The 20260-nt window shown below is 41.2% G+C and overlaps 1 protein-coding gene and 1 long non-coding RNA gene across 2 annotated transcripts; both read left to right on the forward strand.

Annotated features, from left to right (window-relative positions):
• Window positions 1-4474: 4474 nt before the first annotated feature.
• On the forward strand, window positions 4475-20036 carry LOC115189562 (ciliary-associated calcium-binding coiled-coil protein 1). Its single transcript, XM_029748182.1, has 9 exons — window positions 4475-4769; window positions 4918-5070; window positions 5221-5315; window positions 5401-5570; window positions 7371-7509; window positions 7689-7761; window positions 9998-10105; window positions 12454-12612; window positions 19926-20036. Exons 2-9 carry the CDS (start codon window positions 4996-4998, stop codon window positions 20007-20009), a joined length of 903 nt encoding a protein of 300 aa, XP_029604042.1. The 5' UTR covers window positions 4475-4769; window positions 4918-4995; the 3' UTR covers window positions 20010-20036.
• LOC115189564 (uncharacterized) lies at window positions 18124-19764 on the forward strand. Its single transcript, XR_003876950.1, has 2 exons — window positions 18124-18371; window positions 18471-19764. It is a non-coding gene; the product is annotated as an uncharacterized LOC115189564 (long non-coding RNA).
• Window positions 20037-20260: the final 224 nt, after the last annotated feature.

Raw genomic sequence — 20260 nt, forward strand, 5'->3', positions numbered from 1 at the left:
TACTGACACTGGAAAGCTGCTGCTGTCTGATCCCATGTAGACCTCCCATCTCCTGCCGTTGTGCCCTTGATCAAGGCACTTAAACCCCCCACAAATCAAATCTAAATGTTATTGGTCACATACACATGGTTAGCAGATGTTAATGCGAGTATAGCGAAATGCTTGTGCTTCTAGTTCAGAGAGTGCAGTAATATCTAACAAGTAATATCATCTAACAATTTAACAACAACTACCTAATACACACAAATCTAAAGGGATGGAATAAGAATATGTACATATAAATATCTGGATGAGCGATGACCGAGCGGCATAGGCCAGATGCAATATATACATATGAGATGAGTATGTAAAAATATGTAAACATTATTAGATAAAGATAAAGCAAAGCAGTTCGACACATACAACAACACAGTTACACATGGAATAATCAAACATACAGTCAATAATACAGTGTAAAAAGATATATACATGGGGTGTTAAGGGATTTATATGTTTGAATGTAATGATTCAATAATTCTACCCTGAAACTTTAACTAGTAGGGATATGGTCTATATAGCATGTACATTTACATTTTAGTCATTTAGCAGACGCTCTTATCCAGAGCGACTTACAGTAGTGAATGCATACATTTCATACATTACATTTAATTACATGCATTTTTTTTTTTTTTTGTACTGGCCCCCCGTGGGAATCGAACCCACAACCCTGGCGTTGCAAACACCATGCTCTACCAACTGAGCCACAGGAAAGCCAATGTAGAATGAGTAACTAAAATGTTAAGCATAAATCTAACGAGGTTGAACTGGGAAAGAGAAGGATGTGTGTCTGTGTGTTTAAGTAAACACCAAAAACTGTTCAACTGTGGTTGATCTGACCTAGCTTGAACTCTGAGGGTTTAAGATATGAGAGGGAGGAACCCCTCAAGGTTTCCCTAAATCTCAGAGGAATGAAACTGTCTGCTGGGTAATGATATACAGTGTTAAGAAATCTGGGGCCTTAATGTTTGTGTGTATGTGTGTGTGCGTGAGTAAGGAGTGACCTATAAAAATGATGTCTCTGTACAATGGTCTTCAGAACGTTCTTGTGAATAAACATTCTGCCTCTTCTAAGCTGGGACTCTGTCTGTGTTATTCAACCAGAATCTTACCAATTCCGGGTTGCAGACTGAGTATTTTAATTGTAGTTAACATTGAGAACATAATTCTCGTAACAATGGGACACGACAGGACAAAGACATCTGACTGCTACGCCATCTTGGATCAAAGCTTCAACCCCAAGCCATAAGACTCCTGAACATGTAATCAAATGGCTACCCAGACTATTTGCATTGCCGCTGCTACTCTCTGTTGTTGTCATCTATGCATAGTTACTTTAATAACTCTACCTACATGTACATATTACCTCAATAACCTCGACTAACCGGTGACCCCGCACATTGACTCTGTACCGGTACCCCCTGTATATAGCCTCCACATTGACTCTGTACCGGTACCCCCTGTATATAGCCTCCACATTGACTCTGTACCGGTACCCCCTGTATATAGCCTCCACATTGACTCTGTACCGGTACCCCCTGTATATAGCCTCCACATTGACTCTGTACCGGTACCCCCTGTATATAGCCTCCACATTGACTCTGTACCGGTACCCCCTGTATATAGCCTCCACATTGACTCTGTACCGGTACCCCCTGTATATAGCCTCCACATTGACTCTGTACCGGTACCCCCTGTATATAGTCTCCACATTGACTCTGTGCAGGTACCCCCTGTATATAGCCTCCACATTGACTCTGTGCCGGTACCCCCTGTATGTAGCCTCCACATTGACTCTGTACCGGTACCCCCTGTATATAGTCTCCACATTGACTCTGTACTGGTACCCCCTGTATATAGCCTCCACATTGACTCTGTGCTGGTACCCCCTGTATATAGCCTCCACATTGACTCTGTACCGGTACCCCCTGTATATAGCCTCCACATTGACTCTGTACCGGTACCCCCTGTATATAGCCTCCACATTGACTCTGTACCGGTACCCCCCCCTGTCTATAGCCTCCACATTGACTCTGTACCGGTACCCCCTGTATATAGCCTCCACATTGACTCTGTATTGGTACCCCCTGTATATAGCCTCCACATTGACTCTGTACCGGTACCCCCTGTATATAGCCTCCACATTGACTCTGTACCGGTACCCCCTGTATATAGCCTCCACATTGACTCTGTACCGGTACCCTCTGTATATAGCCTCCACATTGACTCTGTACCGGTACCCCCCTTGTATATAGCCTCCACATTGACTCTGTACCGGTACCCCCTGTATATTGCCTCCACATTGACTCTGTACCGGTACCCCCTGTATATAGCCTCCACATTGACTCTGTACCGGTACCCCCCTGTATATAGCCTCCACATTGACTCTGTACCGGTACCCCCTGTATATAGCCTCCACATTGACTCTGTATCGGTACCCCCTGTATATAGCCTCCACATTGACTCTGTACCGGTACCTCCTGTATATAGCCTCCACATTGACTCTGTACCGGTACCCCCCTGTATATAGCCTCCACATTGACTCTGTACCGGTACCCCCTGTATATAGCCTCCACATTGACTCTGTACCGGTACCCCCTGTATATAGCCTCCACATTGACTCTGTACCGGTACCCCCTGTATATAGCCTCCACATTGACTCTGTACCGGTACCCCCTGTATATAGCCTCCACATTGACTCTGTACCGGTACCCCCTGTATATAGTCTCGCTATTGTTATTTTACAGCTGCTCTTTAATTACTTGTTACTTTTTTTCATATTATTATTGTTGACAGAAGTGAGCGCTATGGGCAATAGTCATTTAGTTCAGTTGTCTTTGCCTTTTTGGGTACAGGGACAATGGCGGCCATATGAAGCATGTGGGGACAGCAGACTGGGATAGGGAGAGATAGGGAGAGATTGAATATGTCCGTAACCACTCCAGCCAGCTGGTCTGCGCACGCTCAGAGGACGCGGCTAGGGATGCCCTCTAGGCCGGCAGCCTTGCGAGGGTTAACACGTTTAAAAGTTTTACTCATGTCAGCCACAGTCAATATGGAGTCAACATACAAGAGGAAGTAAAAACAAATGTAAATAAGTTAGAAATTGTGCTACTAATGCACAAACACGTCTCATAAATGTAACAATGTTTTTGTTAGTTTTTTTATATATATATATATTATTTTTTTAATAATTATTATTATTTTTTTAATCTTTTGTAAATTGTAGAAATAAAACATTTTCCTTCATCAGAAGTTCCTGCTAGGAAGTAATTAATTTACTAGTTATCATACAGTAGGCGTATATTAATAATTATATAGTTAATATAAGTAGACATGCATTCATAATTGACTGTAGCGCATATAAAGCGCCCATAAACTACCGGTGGCTGAAAACACTTTCGGCCGGTCCATTTAAAAATCATTCCTGCCTCCTTTCACCTGCAAGTGTAAACTCATCAGACGTCATGTAACGTTCACTTAATTTGAGGGCTGAGGGGACAAGGTGGGTCTTTTCAGTGTTTGGACCGTAGATCCCTAAAGCAAATATATTTCTACAAAGCTGAATCAGGAAATTAATGTCCACTCTTCATTCCTATTTGATCATTTTTTCACGAAATATAAAAGCTGTTAAAGTTGCGTCAATTCGATCTGGTATCAGGACAAAATAGTCAGCACACAGTAACTTCTGATTTCTTTGTACTTTAATGAATGCAAACACTTGAATGGTAAATGTGTGGTTCGTATATACGGGATCTCTGTAACACCTCGCAGGGCAGACAGAGAACTCTAAATGACATCATAAGTTCTTCATTAAATACTCTGACAGAGATAGTTCCCGCTCACTGCTGGCCTGTCAGAGTAGAGGCTTGGGTGTGGTTTAGACTTACTCCAGCCTATCGTTGGCGTGCAGGCTGGTCCCAGCCTCTAGACGCATCTTTGTTGCCAGGCATAGTTGTCTTCTAGCTTATCTTCGTGTGTGTAACCGAGAGTCAGACACCCAAGGACAGTGCCTATTCTTGTGCTACAGTTATCTTCCATTCTACCAGCCGCTCCCGTACACCTGTCCTTGAGCGGCCCCTCAATCAGGCATTGTGTGTGTCAAGAGTCTACTCAGCCTACACTCCTACTAGCCAGCAACCCTCCAGTTAGTCATGTCTATTATATGTCGCTCAATCTATGTTAATACAATATAAACCTCTTATGTTTAGCATTAGTATTCATAAGTTATGCACCACAACTAATTGTATTATATAGGTTTAAATAGTTGTATTATATTGGTTATGCAAACAAATAGTTGGTCAAAACCTAACAAAGCACAACATAGATTTAAGCTAGTGTCTTAAGTAGTTGAACATGTTATTACTCCAACCGAGTGAAAGGGAGAAAAATTACACTTTTTAATTTTCATCAAAAGCAACTTTATATCGAAACGAATGGCTTTTGAGTTGACGGCTTGCACATGCGCAGTTCGGTGCGAGACAACTGGTAACCCGGATATGTTTCTACCCATGAGGTCAACCAGGTAACACCATGGCAACGCCTTCAAGTGCTGTGGTCGAGGTTTTCTACTGGAGAAGCAGCTTCTGCTTGTCTTCATACTGGACTTTCATTGACTTTGTTTTAAAGAGGAGACGGTATGCTATTCGCCCAAAATTATTAGTATCAGTACGGCGGGGACAACTGGTTACAAGCTGACTACACAGATCTAGCACAGTGTTGCCAACTCCTCAGTAAGTAAAGTAGCTATTGGCTATCCTTTTATTTTTATTTTTTTAATGTGTCGCTAGATGGGGTCTGAATACTCGCTAAATATAGCGACCAAAGTCGCTAAGTTGGTAACACTGAGATTCTTAGCATCAGCTTTATCCATCTCGATAGACCAGACTGACCGGAAGCTGGACGGAAGTGACCCGTCCACTGCGGAAATGCTGCCATGGTAACGCAGGTGACAATAACATGTCTGCAAAAGCGAAACAAAGCAACAAGTCAGCGGATAAAAATACAAACGACAGAAATGACGCTGCGTCCAAAGTAGGAAAATATGTTCAAACCCTATTAATAGTTGATATTATTTGACATATTTACTGCATCATTTGTCTGGTTATTTGGATTATTTGACCAAACCGTTATCATAGCTAGAGCTAACCAAACTCACTTGTGTTCTGAATCCAATTATTACAGGAAAATTATGCTGAAAAATCCAACCCTCAATGGAAACTTATTTCCCATGAACAAATCAACACGCTGTTGGATTTGACAGTGGAACAAGTGCAATTGTAAGTAACACGGATATATCGGTTTAATAGCCATTTTATTTTGGAAGTGTTTCATGTATGCTAACCTTTTTGTTTTTTACTACAGCCAGTTTGAAGAAATACTTGGTTTGAAGAACTACCAGACATGTGTGAAGGAGGCAGCCCTGTTGGACTACTTTGTCTCTGGCTTCTGGTGGGCCACGGAGATGAACTACAGCTGTCAACAAATCTCATTCGTCATGGCTCTACTGCAGTTGGTACTGGACAATATCAGGGGTATGTCATTAGATCTGTAGGTAACAGACAGTATCAAATTAAATTTTATCGGTCACATACACGTGTTTAACAGATGTTATTGCGGGTGTAGCGAAATGCTTGTGTTTCTAGCTCCGACAGTGCAGTAATATGTAACGAGTAATGTCTAACAGATTACACAACATATACCCAAAACACACACATCTAAAGTAAAGAAATGGAATTAAGACTATATACATATGGACGAGCGACGTCAGAGCGGAACGGACTAAGATACAGTAGAATAGAATTCAGTATATACATATGAGATGAGTAATACATAGACTAAGATACAGTAGATAGTATAGAATACAGTATATACATATGAGATGAGTAATGCATAGACAGATACAGTAGATAGTATAGAATACAGTATATACATATGAGATGAGTAATACATAGACTAAGATACAGTAGATAGTATAGAATACAGTATATACATATGAGATGAGTAATGCATAGACAGATACAGTAGAATAGGATAGAATACAGTATATACATATGTGATGAGTAATTTGCTGTGCAACCTATAATTTTGATTTGTTACCACGAGTGTGCCCCAAGCAGGGATGGAGAAACTTTGATTGGGGTGGGGGCCACACAATCTGAACTCATCATGACCGGCCACAGTGGCTCACAGGCCTGCATATCCACATCTATACCCACACATGCAGACAGCCCTTTTGTGGGCCCTAATTAACATTTCGTTGGGGTCCCACCCTACCTTGCGATAATTTTTAAGTGGCCCCCCTCTTGACAACAGAGCGAAGAAAATAGACGTTTTAGAGTTAATTTCCTCCAATATTTCACAATCTGAGATAAGGTTGCAGTTTGAAAGTTTGCTGCAATTCTACACATTTTGCCCTTCATTAGGGACTGTGTTCACCACCTAATCATCAATACCTTCATTAGGGACTGTGTTCACCACCTAATCATCAATACCTTCAATACCTTCATTAGGGACTGTGTTCACCACCTAATCATCAATACCTTCATTAGGGACTGTGTTCACCACCTAATCATCAATACCTTCATTAGGGACTGTGTTCACCACCTAATCATCAATACCTTCATTAGGGACTGTGTGTTCACCACCTAATCATCAATACCTTCATTAGGGACTGTGTTCACCACCTAATCATCAATACCTTCATTATGGGCTGTGTTCACCACCTAATCATCAATACCTTCATTAGGGACTGTGTGTTCACCACCTAATCATCAATATCTTCATTAGGGACTGTGTTCACCACCTAATCATCAATACCTTCATTAGGGACTGTGTTCACCACCTAATCATCAATACCTTCATTAGGGACTGTGTTCACCACCTAATCATCAATACCTTCATTAGGGACTGTGTTCACCACCTAATCATCAATACCTTCATTAGGGACTGTGTGTTGTTTTTTTAAACTGCTTTTTTCGTCGGCATGCTAGGCTAGCTAATGCTGTATACAATGCCCATTGAATTCCATTTAAATGCAATGCCTTGCGTTGTGGCGAGTATCTTACCGAAAGTGTTGTCGAATCTAATGGGTTGCTTTAGCATTAGCTAGCCTAGCATGCTGACGAAAAAAGGCAATTTCATTAAAAAACTAGCAGTATTTCAATCTTCTCGATTTGACACATCTCACGCTCCTCGCTGTCCTGATCTTGGCGCAGCATCCGTTCCTGCTAGAGAGAAAAGTAATGAACTTCCAGTCAAGATTCTTATGGCTAACGTCAATATGGACCGGCCGTGGCTAATATCTGTATTCATATCTGTCCTTCATGTCCCAGAGAAGCAGATGCCATTTGGTGATAACCTGAACGAGTTTGCCAAGTTGATATCAGGAACACGCCAGTCTCTTTCTCCAGAGGTTGACTCACTGTTTGATGCTGAACAGGCCATGGCCATCACTGACTACCTGAAGTGCAGGTAGCAAGACTCTTCTCTATTAGCCTTTTTTTAGTAGGGTCTACATGATTAATATCACATTAACACTGTCCTTACTTACCTGGTGATAATCCATTCAGAGCAGTGAACCTCACTCATAGTGGATGTTGATGTTCTGATCTGTTGGTTACTAATCTTGGTTCACCTGTTTTTACTATTAGTCTCTTTCAGAACTACCGACTCTATGAGTTTCTCTTCAACCAACCTAGAGAGGAACTGCTCCTGGGAAAGAAGGTGAGGCTGGGTGTTCACGTGCGTCAGTGCGTCCGTATGTATGTTGAGGTTTCCTTAAGGAAGCTAGTGAGTAACTTGGAACGGTAGTGACCATAAAGAGAGTCCTTTTCTGTCATTGTCCCTAAGAATTTATTTATCTGTCATCTCTAACTAACTCACCATCAGGAGACCATTTATCTGTCATCTCTGACTAACTCACCATCAGGAGACCATTTATCTGTCATCTCTGACTAACTCACCATCAGGAGACCATTTATCTATCATCTCTGACTAACTCACCATCAGGGGACCATTTATCTGTCATCTCTAACTAACTCACCATCAGGAGACCATTTATCTGTCATCTCTAACTCACCATCAGGGGACCATTTATCTGTCATCTCTAACTAACTCACCATCAGGAGACCATTTATCTGTCATCTCTGTCTAACTAACTCACCATCAGGAGACCATTTATCTGTCATCTCTGACTAACTCACCATCAGGAGACCATTTATCTGTCATCTCTGACTAACTCACCATCAGGGGACCATTTATCTGTCATCTCTGACTAACTCACCATCAGGAGACCATTTATCTGTCATCTCTAACTAACTCACCATCAGGGGACCATTTATCTGTCATCTCTGACTAACTCACCATCAGGAGACCATTTATCTGTCATCTCTAACTAACTAACTCACCATCAGGGGACCATTTATCTGTCATCTCTGACTAACTCACCATCAGGAGACCATTTATCTGTCATCTCTGACTAACTCACCATCAGGAGACCATTTATCTGTCATCTCTAACTAACTAACTCACCATCAGGAGACCATTTATCTGTCATCTCTGACTAACTAACTCACCATCAGGAGACCATTTATCTGTCATCTCTGACTAACTCACCATCAGGAGACCATTTATCTGTCATCTCTAACTAACTCACCATCAGGAGACCATTTATCTGTCATCTCTAACTCACCATCAGGAGACCATTTATCTGTCATCTCTGACTAACTCACCATCAGAAGAAGTCAAACTAATGGAAGCACTTTTCTGTAAATGTACCGGCCCTATACTGCATGTACTGTGCTGAAACAAAAGTCAATCACAACAGTTCACTCTGTTCCTCTCACAGCATGTATCTATCCTATAATAACATCATTATCACAGCATGTATGGAGCCTATAATAACATCAGATCTCATTATCACAGCATGTATGGAGCCTATAATAACATCATATATCATTATCACAGCATGTATGGAGCCTATAATAACATCAGATCTCATTATCACAACATGTATGGAGCCTATAATAACAGTAGATCTCATTATCACAGCATGTATGGAGCCTACAATAACATCAGATATCATTATCACAGCATGTATGGAGCCTATAATAACATCAGATCTCATTATCACAACATGTATGGAGCCTACAATAACATCAGATCTCATTATCACAGCATGTATGGAGCCTATAATAACATTAGATCTCATTATCACAACATGTATGGAGCCTATAATAACATCAGGTCTCATTATCACAGCATGTATGGAGCCTATAATAACATCAGATATCATTATCACAGCATGTATGGAGCCTATAATAACATCAGATATCATTATCACAGCATGTATGGAGCCTATAATAACAGTATATCTCATTATCACAACATGTATGGAGCCTATAATAACATCCAATCTCATTATCACAACATGTATGGAGCCTATAATAACATCAGATCTCATTATCACAACATGTATGGAGCCTATAATAACATCAGATCTCATTATCACAGCATGTATGGAGCCTATAATAACAGTATATCTCATTATCACAACATGTATGGAGCCTATAATAACAGTATATCTCATTATCACAGCATGTATGGAGCATATAATAACATCAGATCTCATTATCACAGCATGTATGGAGCCTATAATAACATCATATCATTATCACAGCATGTATGGAGCCTATAATAACAGTAGATCTCATTATCACAACATGTATGGAGCCTATAATAACATCAGATCTCATTATCACAGCATGTATGGAGCCTATAATAACATCAGATCTCGTTATCACAGCATGTATGGAGCCTACAATACAGTTAATATGTAGTAAGCTCTGTTACCAGGTAATATGATCCTTTTCTTAATATATTTACAAATGTGAAGGCAAACATCCAACATATTCTACTGTGAGATTACAACCTCTATGTTTCCTGACTAACTGTATTCCAGAGGACCATAGAGGTGATCAGCTCAGCAGACTTTGTAGCTCCGCTGGAAGAAGGCATGAATACTGAGGTCTACCTCCATTACATGACTCCTGTTGAACACCATGAAGAGGTACTGTACTGTAGGACTACTGATGTCTACCTCATTACATGACTCCTGTTGAACACCATGAAGAGGTACTGTACTGTAGGACTACTGATGTCTACCTCATTACATGACTCCTGTTGAACACCATGAAGAGGTACTGTACTGTAGGACTACTGATGTCTACCTCATTATATGACTCCTGTTGAACACCATGAAGAGGTACTGTACTGCAGGACTACTGATGTCTACCTCATTATATGACTCCTGTTGAACACCATGAAGAGGTACTGTACTGTAGGACTACTGATGTCTACCTCATTACATGACTCCTCCTCCTGTTGACCAGCAGGAAGAGGTACTGTACTGTAGGACTACTGATGTCTACCTCATTACATGACTCCTGTTGACCAGCAGGAAGAGGTACTGTACTGTACTGTAGGACTACTGATGTCTACCTCATTACATGACTCCTGTTGACCAGCAGGAAGAGGTACTGTACTGTAGGACTACTGATGTCTACCTCATTACATGACTCCTGTTGACCAGCAGAAAGAGGTACTGTACTGTAGGACTACTGATGTCTACCTCATTACATGACTCCTGTTGACCAGCAGGAAGAGGTACTGTACTGTAGGACTACTGATGTCTACCTCATTACATGACTCCTGTTGAACAGCATGAAGAGGTACTGTACTGCAGGACTACCTCATTACATGACTCCTGTTGACCAGCAGGAAGAGGTACTGTACTGCAGGACTACCTCATTACATGACTCCTCCTGTTGAACAGCAGGAAGAGGTAGTTTGCTATTTTAGTATACTATCTGGATTAAAAAGACAAGTAGATAAATCAATAATACAGATTATATTAGTGTGTATTATGTCTGAGTTAGTATCACTCCTTTTCCACAACTCCTATTCCAAGTCAGTGATCATGCCGTTTCCCATATGACCACAGGTGGGCGCTGTCACACTGTTGAAGACCTCTTTACTGAGAACTAAAGCCTGACTTTATGACTGATCACTGCTAGTACATACTATAACGGTTGATTTAAACATGTAGTAACAGAATGTAAGGGTAGGATATTGTAGTTAAATACTATAACGATTGATTTAAACATGTAGTAACAGAATGTAAGGGTAGGATATTGTAGTTAAATACTATAACGGTTGATTTAAACATGTAGTAACAGAATGTAAGGGTAGGATATTGTAGTTAAATACTATAACGGTTGATTTAAACATGTAGTAACAGAATGTAAGGGTAGGATATTGTAGTTAAATACTATAACGGTTGATTTAAACATATATCAATAGAATTTAAGGGTAGGATATTGTAGTTAAATAATATAACGGTTGATTTAAACATGTAGTAACAGAATGTAAGGGTAGGATATTGTAGTTAAATACTATAACGGTTGATTTAAACATATATCAATAGAATTTAAGGGTAGGATATTGTAGTTAAATACTATAACGGTTGATTTAAACATGTAGTAACAGAATGTAAGGGTAGGATATTGTAGTTAAATACTATAACGGTTGATTTAAACATGTAGTAACAGAATGTAAGGGTAGGATATTGTAGTTAAATACTATAACGGTTGATTTAAACATATATCAATAGAATTTAAGGGTAGGATATTGTAGTTAAATACTATAACGGTTGATTTAAACATGTAGTAACAGAATGTAAGGGTAGGATATTGTAGTTAAATACTATAACGGTTGATTTAAACATATATCAATAGAATGTAAGGGTAGGATATTGTAGTTAAATACTATAACGGTTGATTTAAACATATATCAATAGAATGTAAGGGTATGATTTGTAGTTAAATACTATAACGGTTGATTTAAACATGTAGTAACAGAATGTAAGGGTAGGATATTGTAGTTAAATACTATAACGGTTGATTTAAACATATATCAATAGAATGTAAGGGTAGGATATTGTAGTTAAAGTTGTAATGGTATTCTGAACCTGACAGTAGCTTTGCATTCATCTCGTTCCTATTCAACATGCAGCACCACACACATAATGGAACAATGATGGGGATCTCCCTTCTGGAATATTCTACCTGTCTGATACTGACCCAGGGACAGAGGACCAGCCTGTCTGATAGGTGGTGTTCTACTGACCCAGGGACAGAGGACCAGCCTGTCTGATAGGTGGTGTTCTACTGACCCAGGGACAGAGGACCAGCCTGTCTGATAGGTGGTGTTCTACTGACCCAGGGACAGAGGACCAGCCTGTCTGATAGGTGGTGTTCTACTGACCCAGGGACAGAGGACCAGCCTGTCTGATAGGTGGTGTTCTGTTGACCCAGGGACAGAGGACCAGCCTGTCTGATAGGTGTTCTGTTGACCCAGGGCCAGAGGACCAGCCAGGTGGAGGATGGAGAGGTACCAGGTGAAACAGTTCTGGAGCAGGAGAAGGAGAACAAGGCTACAGAGTTTGAAGAGTACAACGTTCAGGATGTGAAAGACGTGCTGGATGACCTGACCAAAGAGATGCTGAGAAACCTGCAGGTGAGATTTCATGATGAATCCTGAGTCCTTTAAAGCTTTTTGTTGTATAGTTTTTATTGAAATGAACGACCTTCATGTATACTGGTGTTGATATATACAGTTGAATTGGATCGTTGATCCATCTGGAGGCCAGTTCTCAGCTGAAGTCCAATAACCAGTCCAGATAAAACCACGCTGACTGCAGCAGAACATGGACGTTTTCATATCTTCCTTCACAAGTTGATTATATTCGATGTTAAACAGGAAACGCAGGTTTTGTTTTATACTAATTGTTGTCATGTTTATAAAACAGTACAGGTGGTTTTCATTATGATGGGTCTAAATAGGACAATAAGGACATGGAGGGATGTGTTCCAAATGGCACCCTGTTTCCCTATGTAGTGCACTACGTTTGACCAGAGTCCTATGGGCCCTGTGTAAACATGTTGACATGTACAGTTTTAGGCATACAGACAAGAACATTTCAAACATACAAAACAAAGACACAATTCAACAGAAACAATCACAGATAACATCATATTGATCCTCCATAACATTTTTAAAATGGGCAAGGGACACCAGAGTGTCTAACTTAAGTTGGATCTGCAGTTTGTTCCATAAATAAGGTGCAAAGGAACTAAAGGCAGTCCTACCCAACTCTGTGGAGACCGCAGGAGTCTCTAATGTAATCCACATCTGTGATCTGGTTTTAAAATGTGTATATCTAGTGGAAATGAATGATGATATATATGGAGGTAGTTTTAAAAGAAGCGCTTTATAAATAAACAAGAGAGCATGTTGCTCTCGCCTCACAGATAGAGAGGCCCAACCCACATGTTGATAAAGGATACAGTGATGAGTTTTGTAACTATCACCCGTGATAAACCTGAGTGCACAATGGTAAATAGCATCCAGTGGTTTTAATGTGTTTGCCGATGCATGCATATAGATAATATCACCATAATCTAAAACGGACATAAAAGTAGCCTGCACAATTTGTTTTCTATTTACAAAGGACAGACAAGCCCTGTTTCTGTAAAGGAACCCTATCTTGAATTTGAGCTTTTTTCCCAATTCAGTAACATGTTTTTTAAAAGAAAGCCTATCATCTAACCATACCCCTAAGTATTTATATGCAGAGACCTGTTTGATTTGAGTACCATCCAAGCTAGTGATTACAAAAGTGTTTCTAACTGAGAGTTTAGACCTAGAAAAAAACATGACATTTTTTTTCTTAGCGTTTAAAACAAGTTTAAGCTGTAAAAGAGACCCCTGTAGTATCCTAAAATCAGACTCCAACTGCATTAAAGCTTGGTCCGCTGTTGGAGCAATAGAGTACATCACTGTGTCATCTGCATATAAATGGAATTTACAATATCTGACATCATCACCAATGTTGTTTATATAAAGTGAGAACAATAGTGGGCCAATTATTGAACCCTGAGGGACCCCTTTAAGTAACTGTAAGGAGTCAGACTTGACCCCGTCGACCATGACGGCCTGAGTTCTATCTTTAAGATAGTCATAAAACCATCGGCAGGCATCCGTGCCCACTCCTATAGATGACAGCTTGCTCAAAAGGATAGCATGGTCTACAGTGTCAAAAGCTTTTGACAAATCTACAAACAACGCAGCACAGTGCTTTCTATCATCTAAGGCATTTGCAATATCATTTACAACAAGCATAGTGGCCGATGTGGTACTGTGTTTAGATCTAAAACCAGATTGATTGGTGCTAAGAATACTGTTAGCAGAAAGAAAAGACTGTAACTGTTTGTTGACTATAGATTCTAGGATCTTTGGCAGACAAGGGAGCCTAGAGATGGGTCGATAGTTATCCAAATCACTACCGTCACCTCCCTTATGTAATGGCAGAACAAAAGCTGCTTTCCACACCTTAGGGATAATTCCTGTGCTTAATGTTAGATTAAAAATGTGTGTCACTGAACCAGCAATGATAGGTGCAGCACACTTAAGTAAGAACGGGTCTAAATTGTCAGCGCCTAAGGATTTCTTAGTATCAATGGCACACAGGGCAGCTAGAACCTCTGCTTCGGTTATTTTCTGGAAACTAAAAACAGGGTTACCATTTTTCAGAGTAACGGTTGAAAAGCAAGACGAAAAATCAACTAACTGGCCAGTGCCACAATGGCCACTTTTCCTTTCAAATAAAAAACCAGCAGAGATGAAATGCTTATTAAAAGCATCACAAATATCATTTTTTTCACCATCGCTCTGGAGAGACCAGCCACACAGCCACACAGCACAGTAAGATACACACCATCACTCTGGAGAGACCAGACATACAGCACATTTCATTTCAGGATACAGGAATCTGAGGTAATTTGCTTAGGAAGAGAAACAGCAGAATTCCCCCGTTTCAGTGAATTAACGGTTTTCCAGAATTTTGCAGGATCTCCTGCAGAATCTGTCATAGCATTAAGGAAATAATTTGATTTTGCCTTTTTGACAGCTGCAGTACATTTATTTCTCAATTGCCTAAAAAACAGCCAATCAGCTGGAGTACCTGTTTTCCTCGCCAAGGCCCAGGCCCGATTATTTTGCAGGAAAAGACCTGACAATTCAGGAGAGAACCAAGAACTGGTTCGGTTTCTTACTCTGTGTTTCTTAAGCGGGGCATGTTTATCAGACATAGAGGTTGGTTGAAAGTAGTGCACTAAATAGTGAATAGGGTGACAGACGTAATAACGCTAGACAGGCCTGTGTGATAAAGAGCTGAACATCTACACTGACAGGCTGACTGACATACTGACTGGCTGACTGACATGCTGACTGACTGACTGACTGACTGACACGCTGACTGACTGGCTGACTGACGGACTGGCTGACTGACTGACTGACTGACTGGCTGACTGACTGACTGACTGACTGACTGACTGACTGACTGACTGACTGGCTGACTGGCTGACTGGCTGACTGACTGACAGGCTGACTGACAGGCTGGCTGACTGACTGACTGACTGACAGGCTGACTGGCTGACTGGCTGACAGGCTGACTGACTGGCTGACTGACTGACTGACTGGCTGACTGACTGGCTGACTGACTGGCTGACTGGCTGACTGGCTGACTGACTGGCTGACTGACTGGCTGACTGGCTGACTGACTGACAGGCTGACTGACAGGCTGACTGACTGACTGACTGACTGGCTGACAGGCTGGCTGACTGACAGGCTGACTGACAGGCTGACTGACTGGCTGACTGACATGCTGACTGACTGACTGACAGGCTGACTGACAGGCTGACTGACTGACAGGCTGACTGACTGACAGGCTGACTGGCTGACTGACAGGCTGACTGACTGACAGGCTGACTGACAGGCTGACTGACTGACTGGCTGACTGACAGGCTGACTGACAGGCTGACTGACTGACTGGCTGACTGACTGACAGGCTGACTGACAGGCTGACTGACTGACAGGCTGACTGACTGACTGACTGACAGGCTGACTGACAGGCTGACTGACTGACAGGCTGACTGGCTGACAGGCTGACTGACAGGCTGACTGACTGACAGGCTGACAGGCTGACTGACATACTGACTGACTGGCTGACAGACTGACTGACTGGCTGGCTGGCTGGCTGACTGGCTGGCTGACTGACTGGCTGACAGACTGGCTGGCTGACTGGCTGATTGACTGACTGACAGACTGGCATTCTGGCTGATTGACTGACTGACTGACTGGCATTCTGGCTGATTGACTGACTGGCTGGCTGACTGACTGACTGACTGAGTGTTGTGATATAAACTGAGTGGTGTGATATAAACCACTGTGATATAATCCGTTGTGATATAATCCGTTGTGATATAATCCGTTGTGATATAAACCGTTGTGATATAAACCCTTGTGATATAATCCGTTGTGATATAATCCGTTGTGATATAATCCGTTGTGATATAAACCATTATGTTATAAACCATTGTGATATAAACCGTTGTGATATAAACCACTGTGATATAAACCGTTGTGATATAATCAGTTGTGATATAAACCGTTGTGATATAAACCACTGTGAAATAAACCCTTGTGATATAAACCGTTCTGATATAATCCGTTGTGATATAATCCGTTGTGATATAATCCGTTGTGATATAATCCGTTGTGATATAAACCGTTGTGATATAATCCGTTGTGATATAATCCGTTGTGATATAAACCGTTGTGATATAATCCGTTGTGATATAAACCGTTGTGATATAATCCGTTGTGATATAAACCATTATGTTATAAACTATTGTGATATAAACCGTTGTGATATAAACCACTGTGATATAAACCGTTGTGATATAATCCGTTGTGAAAAACCGTTGTGATATAAACCACTGTGAAATAAACCCTTGTGATATAAACCGTTCTGATATAATCCGTTGTGATATAATCCGTTGTGATATAATCCATTGTGATATAATCCGTTGTGATATAATCCGTTGTGATATAAACCGTTCTGATATAATCCATTGTGATATAATCCGTTGTGATATAAACCGTTGTGATATAATCCGTTGTGATATAAACCGTTGTGATATAATCCGTTGTGATATAATCCGTTGTTATATAAACCGTTGTGATATACTCCGTTGTGATATAAACCATTCTGATATAATCTGTTGTGATATAATCCGTTCTGATATAATCCGTTGTGATATAAACCGTTGTGATATAAACCACTGTGACATAAACCACTGTGACATAAACCACTGTGACATAAACCGTTGTGATATAATCCGTTGTGATATAAACCGCTGTGATATAAACCGTTGTGATATAAACCGTTGTGATATAAACCGTTGTGATATAATCCGTTGTGATATAAACCGTTGTGATATGAACCGCTGTGATATAATCCGTTGTGATATAATCCGTTGTGATATAATCCATTGTGATATAAACCGTTGTGATATAATCTGTTGTGATATAAACCGTTGTGATATAATCCGTTGTGATATAATCCGTTGTGATATAATCCGTTGTGATATAAACCGTTGTGATATAATCCGTTGTGATATAAACCGTTGTGTTATAATCCGTTGTGATATAATCCCTTGGGATATAAACCGTTGTGATATAAACCATTGTGATATAATCTGTTGTGATATAATCCGTTGTGATATAATCCGTTGTGATATAATCCGTTGTGAGACTGACTGGCTGACTAACTGACTGGTTGACTGACTGGCTGACTGACTGACTGACTGGCTGGATGGCTGACTGGCTGGCTGGCTGACTGACTGACTGGCTGACTGGCTGACTAACTGACTGGCTGGCTGACTAACTGACTGGCTGACTAACTGAATGGATGGCTGGCTGGCTGGCTTACTGACTGACTGACTAACTGAATGGATGGCTGACTGGCTGACTAACTGAATGGATGGCTAACTGACTGACTGCCTGAATGGATGGCTGACTGACTGGATGGCTGACTGACTGACTGACTAACTGAATGGATGGATGGCTGACTGGTTGACTGACTTAATGGATGGCAGACTGACTGACTGGCTGACTGGATGACTGGCTGAATGGCTGACTGACTGACTGACTGACTGACTGACTGACTGGTGTCCATGTTATTGAGTGGCTCTGCTGTAATGTGATTCTTCATCCCCAACAGTGTGCAGCATCCTGATTCTGAATGATCCACCACCATACAACTACAGCTATTTCTAACCATTCTCTCTCTTTTTCTGTCTGCTCAAGGTCAATGACTTTCTTCTCTGTCTGCTCAAGGTCAAGGACTTTCTCTCTTTTTCTGTCTGCTCAAGGTCAAGGACTTTCTCTCTTTTTCTGTCTGCTCAAGGTCAAGGACTTTCTCTCTTTTCTGTCTGCTCAAGGTCAATGACTTTCTTCTCTGTCTGCTCAAGGTCAAGGACTTTCTCTCTTTTCTGTCTGCTCAAGGTCAATGACTTTCTTCTCTGTCTGCTCAAGGTCAAGGACTTTCTCTCTTTTTCTGTCTGCTCAAGGTCAAGGACTTTCTCTCTTTTTCTGTCTGCTCAAGGTCAAGGACTTTCTCTCTTTTCTGTCTGCTCAAGGTCAATGACTTTCTTCTCTGTCTGCTCAAGGTCAATTACTTTCTCTCTTTTCTGTCTGCTCAAGGTCAATGACTTATTTAACTGCTACAATTTACACTTAAAGCAGAAGATCCCATTGATCAGATGAGTTAATAGAACAACTCAGTTCCTGTCACAACACTGAGAGAGAGAGAGAGATGCAGTGTGGGATACGAACTCCCAGCAGCCTCTCTACCTCAGTCTCCTGTTGGTAGTGACGGCTTTAACCTTCATTGTGGATCATCTCGGGCCAAATCGCTGCTCTCTTGTTAAACGATATTTAATAACATTCATTTTTTTTCCCTCTGAAAGGGATATGTTCCTGGGAGTTTCAACAGGCATGTGGGTCTCATCATACCTTATATGGTAGAAATGTTGAAATGATCAAATGTAGGACAAGCTGTGGGTGAATTCCATAAGTAGGTTGGAACTGTTCCATTCTCAAGTATACAGCCCAACATGCAGCCGGGGAAATACATACAGCCAGGGAAATGCATACAGCCCAACATGCAGCCGGGGAAATACATACAGCCAGGGAAATACATGCAGCCGGGGAAATACATACAGCCAGGGAAATGCATACAGCCCAACATACAGCCAGGGAAATACATGCAGCCAGGGAAATGCATACAGCCCAACATGCAGCCGGGGAAATACATACAGCCAGGGAAATGCATACAGCCCAACATGCAGCCGGGGAAATACATGCAGCCGGGGAAATACATGCAGCCGGGGAAATACATACAGCCAGGGGAAATACATGCAGCCAGGGGAATACATGCAGCCGGGGAAATACATACAGCCAGGGAAATGCATACAGCCCAACATACAGCCAGGGAAATGCATACAGCCAGGGAAATACATGCAGCCGGGGAAATACATACAGCCGGGGAAATACATACAGCCCAACATACAGCCAGGGAAATACATACAGCCAGGGAAATGCATACAGCCAGAGAAATACATACAGCCGGGGAAATACATGCAGCCGGGGAAATACATGCAGCCAGGGAAATACATGCAGCCGGGGAAATACATACAGCCCAACATGCAGCCAGGGAAATACATGCAGCCAGGGAAATACATACAGCCAGGGAAATACATGCAGCCAGGGGAAATACATACAGCCAGGGGAAATACATACAGCCAGGGAAATACATGCAGCCAGGGAAATACATACAGCCGGGGAAATACATGCAGTCTTCATGTGGTAAAAAATGAGTAATTATCCAAACTATTATCAACGTCTTTCCTCTTGTGTTGTTACAGGCTGAATTCACAGAGAAGCTGAGAGTCCAGGAGGAGAGCTTCAGCACCAGACTAGAACCACTGAAACATTCTGCCTGCAAATAGCTACAATAAACAATACAGTCTATAACATATCCACTATACACCACACAGTCTATAATATATCTACTATGAACACCACACAGTCTATAATATATCTACTATGAACACAATACAGTCTATAATATATACACAATACACCACACAGTCTATAATATATCCACAATACACCATACAGTCTATAATATATCCACTATGAACACAATACACCACACAGTCTATAATATATCCACAATACACCACACAGTCTATAATAT

This window comes from Salmo trutta, unplaced genomic scaffold (assembly GCF_901001165.1).
Source record: "Salmo trutta unplaced genomic scaffold, fSalTru1.1, whole genome shotgun sequence".
Lineage (NCBI taxonomy): Eukaryota > Metazoa > Chordata > Actinopteri > Salmoniformes > Salmonidae > Salmo > Salmo trutta.

Excerpts from the sequence above, each read along its gene's own strand:
- LOC115189562 (XM_029748182.1), top strand. The coding sequence starts at position 4,996 with ATGTCTGCAAAAGCGAAACAAAGCAACAAGTCAGCGGATAAAAATACA. Across the intron at positions 7,762-9,997 it reads AACTGCTCCTGGGAAAGAAG|AGGACCATAGAGGTGATCAG; the intron begins GTGAGGCTGGGT and ends ACTGTATTCCAG. Across the intron at positions 12,613-19,925 it reads AGATGCTGAGAAACCTGCAG|GCTGAATTCACAGAGAAGCT; the intron begins GTGAGATTTCAT and ends GTGTTGTTACAG.